General features: G+C 40.4%; 1 protein-coding gene across 3 annotated transcripts in view; it reads left to right on the top strand.

Moving 5' to 3' along the window:
- Nucleotides 1-7,809, top strand: part of LOC147683298 (thiamine transporter 2-like) — a 422,353-nt gene extending 414,544 nt beyond the window's left edge. For all 3 annotated transcript variants that reach the window (XM_086943745.1, XM_086943746.1, XM_086943744.1), the window contains one exon: nt 5,942-7,809. In XM_086943745.1, the coding sequence (XP_086799871.1) occupies nt 5,942-6,124 (183 nt within the window). In that variant the 3' untranslated portion in view covers nt 6,125-7,809. The remainder of the gene's footprint in view (nt 1-5,941) is intronic.
- The last annotated feature ends 4,256 nt before the right edge of the window (nt 7,810-12,065 follow it).

The raw sequence follows: 12,065 nt of genomic DNA, 5'->3' as shown, positions 1-12,065 counted from the left end.
ACATTTCCAGAACACGAGGCAGGCAATCAGAAAAAATAGTGAGCAAAACTAACTGAAATGGACAGAAGCTAAATGAGCCCTATAACAGGGCCAGTCTCTTTTGTAGGGAAAGACAGACCAGAAGGAGAGATAAATGGGCATGATTTACTATTCAAAGTAAGGAATTTAGAACGGCCCCTGAACAACCAAGGACAATCGATGGGCTTGCTAGAAGCGCATGTACTGACTGCACTGTGTCTTGCAGAGAAGCATATGCGCGTTGTCAGGCTCAACCTAAAAAGTGATCAATCTTAGTTTCCCACTTGACCTAACAGTATGATACCTATACTATATTTCACTAATCCTCCTTTTCCTTCCTAATCAAATATGGATGCACCTCCAAATATGTTCAGAATACATGTTGTACTAAAACTAGAGTGTTGATCCAATAAGAATCTAGGCCACACATAGGGAACAGATGGCAACTTGCCCTTTAGTTCACTAATAGCGCTGCCACTGGTGGGGGGCGGGTGGGGGGTTTGAGAAGAAGTGTGTGTTTACAAGCTATCACTTAATACTTCTCACTGCAGTGATAGAATCTGGAAGTACCGAGGTAGAATGCTTCTGCATGTTAAACACTTTTTCTCATTCAAAAGAGATCTTATTTTTACTTTTTTATATGATTTGAATCCCAAATATGTTTACAGCTCATCTTGTGCATGGTCACTCTTGGCCCTCCATGTAAATTTGATGGCTCCTGCACCTCCAATTTTTGGATGAGTTTTATTTGAGGTTGATGAGCACTGGCGAGGAAGACGCCAAACTTCTGAGGATTTTATGTTTAATTACATTGAGAACTCCACAGTTCTTGTTACTAAACAATTTCAGTAGAGCACTCGACTTCGGTAAGAATTCACAATTCAGTCTGAAGGGCTGATTATTTTCGAGATGGGGAGTCTTTTGGCCTTTTGCAGCTAGCCAACTTATTCAATAGTAACTGAAGTCTAAGATAGTCAACAGCGGTTTTCAGCCACAGGTGGGCAACCTACCACCAGGCTGTTTAAGAAAATGGATGGGGTGGTAAAGTCAGACTTCTTTGATATTAAACAATGTTTGTCAGAGGGTTGCATTTACTGCGGGCAACAAGATCAATACATTGTTGCTATTCTGCAGTCGCGTGGCAAATAAGGCATTCAATGGAATCCCATCAGTACAAGTTTGGTACAAGATCAGTTGAACTAAGTCTTAGGGTTGGTAAAGTAATGTAGTTTGTCACACAATCACGTTGTCCAAATCAGGTATTAAAGTTGGATGGCTACACTCAAAAACAAAGGCAGGGATTGCTAAGCAATCAAGGGCTGTGAGGTTTGCAACGAAGTACAGAGGGCGACTGGTGTGACAAAAAACAGATAGGTGAAGGTAGTTACTGAAGCAAGATATTTAGGTTTGGTATGAGGGGAGCAATGATTCGCATACAGACATGGATGGTGCCAGCAACAGGATTGAGGTACTAACATAGAAAACATGTGTCAAGGGGTAACATATTACCCAGGGTTTTAAAATGTAGGATGGGTATGTCAGTAAAGTGGGGAAAAGGGGTGTAAATTAGATATTTAAAATGTGAGCAGGTATGATTAGTTAATACAGGAACAGAAAGGCCGCGACCTAAATGTCAAGAAAAATTTCCCTAGATTGTTTGATATTTTCAAACAGTATGAACATTTCTGATTTGAAACATAGACACTGCACTTACCAGAACTGTATTTTTTGGTGCTTGACACAACTAGGCCTCTTCTCATGTTTGAGGTTAAACATTTCCCCAACCCTGCAAAGGTGCTTAATCTGGCAGGATAGCCTCAAAACTGTAGCAACTATTAATGGCTAAATATTTTCTATAATTTCCGTCTTTACAGCTATCATTATTCTATGAGTTCTTCAGGTGATACAAGGAAGTTTATGTAAGGTTATTTGATGGCTGGGTAAGATCAGGCTGGGTAAGATTACGGTGATGCTAACTGGATGAACAGATAGGACATTGAAACGCAAAGGAAAACACAAACATTCACTAGCCATATGCTCATACATTTAGAGACTTGCATCTAAATTGTAAGAAACTGGACCCAAAATGATCTATCATAGCCCGGGAGAATCATTAAGGGTAACATGAATATAGGTTTGTGTGCTAAAAAAACACTAATATTTAACTTTACTGGATTTGAATCCACATTTTCCCATGTCCTACATCCATTCAGTTCCGCATCGCCCAATTCACTCTCGGATTATTAACCTGGGTTCACCAAAAACACAGGGTGCTGGAACTGAATGTTTCAAGAAGATTTCTAATCCGATTTAAACTGTATGAATTCTTATTAGTTTATGATTTGCTGTAATAGAATTTATTGGGTCTAGACAGCTCCCACAATCTCATAAAAACACATCAAGCTGGTTATCACATTAATCTTTAACGGATGGTATTTTAAACTTATTGGAACCTTAGAATATTCATGTGTACCGTAATGATTAGAAACCTGTGTGTGCAGCAGTAGTGTGGAACAATCCAGTAAAACTTGAATTGAAAGAACACGAGGAAGAAAAGAATCCCTGAGGTCTGCTCCTCACCACTCCTCCTCTCTCCCCCTCCCCAGAAGTTGGCAGTTGGCCTCCAGTGAGAGGGGTGGGTGTGGAAGTGCGCTCGCTTCCAATAGCTTAGAGGAGTGTAGGTTTAGTTTAGTTTAGTTTAGTTTAGTTTATTATGCTTGATTAATTAAAACCGTTGCATACAAAGGATAGAAAATTTCTTGTGATAAAATTAATCTATAATAAAAAGTTTAACATCATATTAAAATAGTACAAATTATTAACACATTCTATACATTAGCTTTGCTTATTACTAATATTATTTTGAGTATGGTTATTCTTGTTACGATCCATTCAGTTCAAATGAAGATTAGTCTTTTTGCTGCTCTTTCCCATATTTTATTCTTTTTGCGGTTATATCGAGGAATTTCATTAGCCGACAGTTTAGCTGAATCAGATCCAGGTTAAAGCACAACATTAGCGCTTGTCTACATGTTCTGGCTCCTTATTTATTGAATGCTGGTTTTAACAGGGTGACCCTTATGTCTTTTAACCTAATGCACATGCATATAACATGAATTGCATCCTTAACACCGCTGCCACATAAACAGCACTGTTGAGCTTCATCCTTTTTTTCCCAAGGCGGTAGAAATTGTTTAAAGGGACCAACCCCCAGTCGGAGTCTTAGGAATTTTTCCTTGATGTTAATTTTTAATCCCATTTTCAGGTAGAACTGGGGTTTTAATTTGTTGTATGTATGTAGGACCATCCAGCCATGTGATCGTCTTGATAATGTTTTCTTATCCTCGATTGCAGATAGTAAACAAGTTACCTTTCTCACCGTTTTTTTGAATGTTAAATGGTTTAACTGAACGTCCCACAGCTCTCTTAAACCTAGGTGTTTAATAGATTCCTCAAGATAAATGCTTGCTGGTGTTTTTCCTGGACAGGAAAGCTCTTCCCAAAGTTGGTCGTTCAGGGTTCCCTTGTCATCGCCTTTAATTTTGTGATAACATTTCACAAATGCTCCCATACGTTCAAGGGACTGTTTTTGGAGCGCAAATTCCAATCGTATTTGGGCCGGGGAGAGCATTTTCGGAAGATGGAAAATTGCTCGGTATGATTTAGATATTATATTATCTAGAGGTTGTAGGGGATTAGGAGAGTGTGATATTCCAAGGAGAGAGGGTCTGGTTGAGGGGTGTTACAGGTTACCTCGAGCTGAATGTAGGCATCAGGGGATGGAGCAAGACAGAAGGGCTGAGATTCATTAGCTTTCAGAAAGAAGCACCAAGGCTCAAATTGAAGATGCATTTTAATGGGCAGCTTGCAAATAAAACAAAATATTTATGGCACTTAGGATGTCCGGAAAAAAATCAATGGCTGGTGCACAGAAACTGGGAGGGAAAATCGTCTCACTTTGAATTCAGAGAAACTACCACAATTTACAGTCCTGTTTACAGAAAAGCTTATAGCTAGTCAAAACACCACCACTCAGGAGAAACACTGTTTCGATATAAAAACTGTCCTAGAGCCAGTAACTAAAATTGGACAAGTGGAAGCCTACAAGAAATGGGGGCCTGCTCCATGGGAGGTAACCAGCAACGAAAAAGGAGGGACAAATATAAACAATAACCAAGTAGAAGCAAGGATTTTTAAAGGACACTTGCACTGATAAATGAAAGCAGGGGAGGGCTGTAAGCCCACAATACAGAATACAACATGTCTCGTAGAGACAGCACAAGCGTTGTCTAGGCTCAACCTAATAATATATAGCTTTGTGGAATGTGTCCCCCTCTTACAGGACTTTCCAGACAATTGCATACTAAATTGGTGGACATTGCTCCCTTGTTCACATGGATTTTTACAGGCAATAGAGTTTGCTATTGATAGATAGACTTTGTAACAATTCCCTCTTCCCTGCTCACTTAAGCACTCCCACTTAATGTTGATCTCTGACTGCTGTTCCCTATACTAGCCTATGCAGAATGTTGCCTTTTCCCCTGGAAAAATGTATTTGTAAATCCTAGGCCACACCCTTATGTCTATGGGAGTTAAGGCCCTCCTTTTAGTATTACATTCTTGACAAAACGTGTCTGTTTGTTAAGTCATGATAAAAATATCTGAGGTGTATTGCTGTTCTCCCAAGGCGACCTTTGAGAGTGTTTAGTACTCTCTAAGTATTCATTTTGTCTGAGTACCTTGGTAAATAGTGAATGCACTGGTGAGTTCCATGCCAGTGTCACATGATTAAATGCCACACTTTAGAGAGCAATGTACACATCATTCTACTGGTAACTTTAGCTGGGAGTGCTAATATGTCGAAAAGGGAGTGAAATAACTGCAGATTTTTCTTAGTAAAAGGTAAGGCAAGTTCATGGACAGGACAGAAAGGACTTTGCTGTAGGTATACTGAGAGATAATGTGTGATTGGCAGGTCCATCACCTTTTGGCATTAGAATCTTGCTAGGAGTGTTCAACATCTAATAATGCTGTAGGATTCAATGGGACAGTCATACCTTTGTTTTGCACAAACAGATCCTGTACAATACACCCCTGAAAATGCTTCCCAGTGCTCTTAGACCTCTGATGTGTTTCAGTTTAGGAAGACAACAGGGGGTGAATGTGGATTGTCTGGGGAACCTGGCAGATGATATTGCATAAGGAACTTGTGTGACATCCTGATATAACCCATATACATCTGTTGGAGCCACTAGTGTGTGGGTAGATTTGATTCTCTGAAGTGAGTTTGTAACATGGCTTCAAACTAGGTGCAAAATGTGCCATGCAACAAATGAGTTTGTCACATCAGATCTTTCTGTGTGTGTTTATTCAGCTTGGCGATAGTAGCTATAACAAAATATCAGATGGTTGCACTTCTGTTGTGTATGGTTTTTAAGAGATCCCCTCATATTGAACACCCAGCACTGCACACACCTATCCCTAATCAGCCTACTGCTTCTGCGACCATTGATAGTGGACAAGGATCCACACTTTTCATATATATTATGTATATATTTATATATATTCACTAAAAAGCAAAAGGTTAAAGTGAGGTTATAGTTAAGTGCAAATGTCAAATAAATCCTAACAGTTTAAAATGAACAAGACCGAAATTCAACAGTTATATTTTACTGACCTAACTAGAACCTGTGCCCCCACCATGCCCAATGTTGTCATCAATGATGTAATTTCAGATGTTATCAGTATTGTCCTTAATGATGTCATTTAAATGTTATAAGTGATGCAATCTGTGAGGCTTTATGCAGAGCATATTGTGAAGCAAGAGTTTTTCTGCAAATAGGGGCATTACAAAACCAACTCTACATGATATAAAATAAATTATTTTTGTGCATAGAAATAATCATGTCTTTTTAATCTGCAGTTTCTGGTTTATGGCTGCTACTTTGCAATTATCGCCGGGATTTTCCTACTTAGGAGCACATACATCATCATAACAACTGTGTGTAAAAGGAAAAACCAACAGCTAACAGATGATCCACTACAAAACACTGAGAACCAAGAACCTGTGGAGCCAGGTGAAACTCACATGGACACACACATGTAGATGTGTACAGTAGTGCCATAAAACATGCTCTCTGATTGCCTAGTGCAATGCTACGATCAGCAGTCAGACTGATCATTAACTCAAGATATGTTTATCACGTCACCCACAGACTCAAAGAGCTCCATTGGCTTCCTATGAATGCAAGAATCAAATATAAATGGTGTTGCCTTACATCTACTACTATTCAACACAACAATCATCCTCGCTCCTCCATGCTGCTCTCCAGCTACGGTGGAGTTAGAAGACTCAGACGCCAGCCTCCCTACCACTGCAGTCCAAAAGATTCAGAACTTCACTTTCTTAAAGGCAATCCTCCACCTGTGCTGCTGCTATGGCTACATGGAACTCTTCACCTCTCATCATCAGAACTGGACCCACCCTTTTTGCTTTCAGAAAACAGATAGAAAGTCACCTATTTCCTATCTTTCTCTATTAATGTCCCCTACCAGAAACCCAATCTTGTTTCATGCAATGGCTCCTGATTTATCTATCTTATTCTTAACATGTTATTTCTTATTCAGTTCCTTACAGTTGTACCTGTTATGGCATGTGCCTTTGTAACTATGAAATTCCTGACTTAAATGTACAACTTTCGAACTCTGCAGAGAACTTCCTGCTCTCCACCTTTATACAGGAGAAAGATATGCAAGCATTTGCAAGACAATTTGCAGAGGGTTGGTGGCTCTGCTTAAGGCTATGATTCAAATAATGACTAGGCATGAATGTAAGTGGATGCCAACTTTATCCACCAATACCGCCTTGAGGGACAGCAATACTACTACTGTTTGACCCCCACCATCCACCTCTTCCCCTTCTCAGGTCTCACAGTAAGCGTTCCTCGTGAAGTCACAGAACAGATCAGCACATGCAGCCAATTTACCAGAGCACTCTGATATAACTGCTAGGAGAAAAATGTCTTATTCCTTGATATCAAAAGTTAATGTTATAAATAATTTTCTATAGTCCTCTTAGGTACAAGGTAGTCCTTTCTTTAATTTGGATTGGTATAGCGTTAGTGTAGCAATGAAAGGGCATAGTTAGAGAAGTAGATTTAGTACACACTACTGCATAATAGGGTGAGTTTCATAAGTGTGAGTAATCAGTATTTTCTGGAATGGTATGGTGTAGGATATGGAATGGCAAGGCATAGTAATAATTTCTATGTGAAAAAATAGGATTCGTTTAGTATTAGGGTTATGTATAGGTATTTATTTCAATAACCAGATAGATAGATATCGAAGAAAAATGTATTTTGATAGTGCTAATAAAAATTCAAACAATGCATTTCATGTGGCATCTCAATACATGTGTATTTAATTGGTAAATATAGAAGTAATAATCCAAGTAGAACATTGAAAATCCGTCCTACTATTTTTGAGCTTGTTCTACCTGTGAATTTTCAACTTTATTGCTTGACCAATCATCTGCCCAGTTGTTTTCTGTAGGCGTGGGCACATGATGCCGTATTGCCACATTGTGCAGCTTGGAGCACAGGATTTTGATGTGTCACACTTTGTTTGCTACATTTGCTAGTGCATCACCACATTGCTTGAAAAATATCCACGTAGCCACAAAATGTTGTACTGCCATCTTTGAGAGTGGTGGAATGGCAGTCCATATTCCAATGTTATGCTCAAATCAATTCCTTTTTGCATGTAATAAAATGTGGATGGTGTTCATGTCAAGCCAATAGTTTGTTCGAATGTTTTCCCTGGCAAAATCAATGAATTCAGATATTTTTTATCAGTCTGGGTCTTCATCTATGCTAACTGAGTTGTTGAGATCCTTGATGTTGCAGTTGTAGCTATAACCGGTCACTCGTACCATGCATAATCAGTCATTTAATGTAGCATTCCAGCCCGTCGTTCTGATGCGCAACAAGCCACCTCAGTTTGGACCCAACCATATAAAAATCAGTCTTGACAATACTCTGGGCCAGAGGTTAGACTTATTGCAAGCATCCTCTCATCATATTTTGTGTGTTTCATAATGATGCACTCTAAGTGGTCAAGGTTATTCCCAGATGTAGGTCCTGTGCTCACTGTGCAACTGGAACCAAAGTACGCCCAACTAAAGAACCCCAATCAGGAGGAAACCGGCTTGGGTTGCTTATATTCCTGTTTCTATTGAATCAGAGTCAAGACTGACTTGCATATGGGTGGGTCCAAATTGAGGTGGCATGGTGGGTAAGAGAACAAGTAGGGTGCTACTCCGAGCCGTTGCCAATGGTTAGACAAATTGCTAGAAGCATTCTCCTCACCTTTTGCATGTTTCATGATATTAGTAAGTCACAATATTCTTGTATTCGATATTCAAGAGTGCCATCCAAACAGCTGATATGAACTCCAATCAATTCTGCCAGAAACCTGTTTAGAATTATTCATATTGTAGCATCCAATGGTGAACCAATGGTGAACCTTACCCGTCTTCTCAGGGAAACTCCAACACATTCATTACACTCTTCCATGATGAAGTAGAAACCATTAGAAATAATACAATCCCACAGTCTCATTGTTAAGGCTTCTTACTCCAAAGCGCAGAACACCTGGGAATGCTGTTCTTCTATTTTTATAAAAGAACGCGACAAAACTATACAATCCACCAGACCAACCTACTATTATAAAGATTGGCTTGACGCAAACTTCATCAAAGTGAGGTTAACCTGCTAGACCCAATTTGGCGTCTACTGAATAATGCTGTCCCTGAAAGAAGGAAGAATTCGAAACACCTGAAAACATTCAGATTTTCAGACATTCTAACCAACTACAGGCCAGTCTTCAATTTACTAAGGTTAAGCAAGACATCTGAGAAATGTGTTTGTATTTAGTTTTCAACTTCTATAAATGAAAACAAACTATTCGAGGAATACCAGTCTGACTTTCATAGTGGCTACATCACAGAAATGACAGATTTGAAAAAAGTAGATAATGTCCTCCAGATACTGGATGAGGGTAGACGTGTCTTTTTGTCCTGCTTGATTTTTCATCAGCAAAGATTTGAATGTAGGGAAGTGATGGATTAGGGCTTTTGTAAAATAAAACTCGCTCGGATTGAACCACCATTGTGTGAAAATACTAATCGAGTGATCTGCAAACTAAATGCAAAAGGCTAATGGAGAAAACCAAGACGGCTCAAGCACATGTTAAGTGCTGTAGTAGGCAGCAAATGCATGTGAAAATAACAGGCTAAAAGCTACTGGTTTTGTTTTACACTAAACTGTATCAAAGGAATAATCTTTAATGAGGCGAATAAATAGAGTGAGAAATATGCATCACATAGGGTGTTTTACTAGTATGACTTTATAAACCATAAATAACACTTGAATTTGTCTTTCCTAGAAGTGTAATTTTTCTGCTCTGCAGAAAAGGCCTGAAAGTCACTTTTGAAATTAAAAGATCGCATTAGAAATGTAGAAAGGGAAGAAAATTTTGAACTGTCCTTCGAGAGCCCTGTGTGTCTGCCAAGGTTGCATGGAGGAATTAAATTGTATAAAGTTTGGAACACTTCCTCAGTGAGCGGGGCATTGAAACCATCGAGGCACAAAAGTTGATACACGATTGAGATGGAGGAAGCGTACAAACTATGGAAGCTTGAAATGTGTATTTCCTAGCCTGGAAGTTGATAAAATTAATAAACAAACAATGGATCTTTGTGTTAAATTGGCATGTCAAGAGTGGTGTGACACAACGCCACGTCTTTTGACCATTAGAATGAATTGAAAATTGCGTGTTGTGTAATAATGTGAGTTGGAATTTAGAGTATAACTACAGATACCCAGGGGGTGGGATTAGAAGGCGTGATTTTCCTACTTTGCGAGAGGAGATGGCTGTGTTGCTGTATCCTAAATTCTATGGGCTGGCTGATGTTCTGCTGGAACCTGACTCTTAAACTTTGCTCCATAACTCTTCTTGAGGGGCCTTGCTTACTCTCATGGCCAGAGGGTAGCTTTCCACATTTCTTGGACTTGGGTTAGTATGTTACTCTGAATTTGCATAACTGATTTGCAAATGACTTATGTCTCTACTCTTTTGTCTCAGAGGATGATATGACAATGATAATTTGGTAAGTTTGGTTTACATTCACCCAGCATGAAAGGGACTTGGAGAGTATTGAATTGGGTCCAGGTGATGAAATTTATTAGTCCCAATCGCTGGTTCAGAAGCAAGAAAATAAAAACAGGGGCAAGAAAATGAGGAAGAGACTCAAAGGAAAGGAAGCACAATGAGAGAGACAAAAATGGTGAACAAAGAAAGAGAAATGGTAAAGAAAAGAAAGAGATAAGTAGAAAGAGAAAAAATATGAAAGGAGGAAGAGAAAAAAGGAAAAAATCGAGAACTAAAGTGGAAAGAAAACAGGAAAACCCAAAGGTGGATGTGAGAGCTGATGAAAAAAGTGAATGGTGAATGAACCAACCATGCTCTATCTAACACAACACCCCAGGGGAAGGTTCTAAGCCCTAAAACACTACCCCAAGCACTACCCCTTCACTACACAAACACCACTGCACTAGCCTAAACCCTAAAACACTACCCCCAGCACTACCCCCTACACTACACAAACACCACTGCACTACCCTAAACACTAAAACACTATGTCCAGCATGACCCCCTACACTACCCAAACACCACTGCACTACCCTAAACCCTAAATCACTACCCCAGCACGACTCCCTACACTACCCAAACACCACAGCACTACCCTAAACCCTAAATCTACCCCCAGCACGACCCCTACACTACCCAAACACCACTGCACTACCCTATACCCTAAAAAACTAAGCCCGGCACTACCCAAATACCAATGCACTTGCCTAAACCCTAAAACACTATCCCCAGCACTACCCCTACACTACTCAAACACCACTGCACTACCCTAAACACTACGCCCAGCATGACCCCCTACACTACCCAAACACCACTGCACTACCCTATACCCTAGAAAACTAACCCCAGCACTACCCAAATACCACTGCACTTGCCTAAACCCTAAAACACTACCCATAGCACTAGCCCCTACACTACCCAAACACCACTGCACTACCCTAAACACTGTACCCAGCATTACCCCCTACACTATTCAAACACCATTGCACTACCCTAAACCCTAAAACAGTACCCCGAGCACAACTCCCTACACTACCCAAAAACCACTGCACTACCCTAAACCCTAAATCTACCCCTACACTACCCAAACACCACTGCACTACCCTAAATCCTAAAACACTACCCCCAGCATGACCCCTACACTACACAAATACCAATGCACTCCTGTAAACCTTACATCTAACCCCAGCACGACCCCCAACGTACACTAACACCACTGCACTACCCTAAACCCTAAAACACTACCCCCAGCATGACCTGCTACACTACCCAAACACCACTGTGCTACCCCAACCCCTAAAGATATCCCCAGCATGAGACGCTACACTACCTGAACACCACTGCACTGCCCTAAACCTACCCACAGCACGATCCCAACACTACACAAATGCCACTGCACTAAACCATAAAACACTCTCCCCAGCATGACCCCTTACAATACACAAACTTCACTGCACTACCCTAAACCCTAAAACACTACCTGCATGACCCCCTACACCCCATAAACTCCACTGCACTACCCTAAACCCTAAATCTACCCCAGCATGACCCCCTACACTACACAAACACCACTGCACTACCCTGAACCCTAAATCTACCCACAGCACGACCCCCTACACTACACAAACACCACTGCACTAACCTAAACCCTAAAACACAGTACTCCAGCACGACCCTCTACACTACACAAACTTCACTGCACTACCCTAAACCCTAAAACCCACCCCGCATGACCCCCTACACCACACAAACTCCACTGCACTACCTAAAACACTACCCCCAGCACAACCCATATACTCCCCAAACATCACTGCACTACCCTAAACCTAAAGCAGTAC

This window comes from Lissotriton vulgaris, chromosome 11 (genome assembly GCF_964263255.1).
Source record: "Lissotriton vulgaris chromosome 11, aLisVul1.2, whole genome shotgun sequence".
Classification (NCBI taxonomy): domain Eukaryota; kingdom Metazoa; phylum Chordata; class Amphibia; order Caudata; family Salamandridae; genus Lissotriton; species Lissotriton vulgaris.
This window is presented reverse-complemented; position numbering and strand designations above follow the sequence as displayed.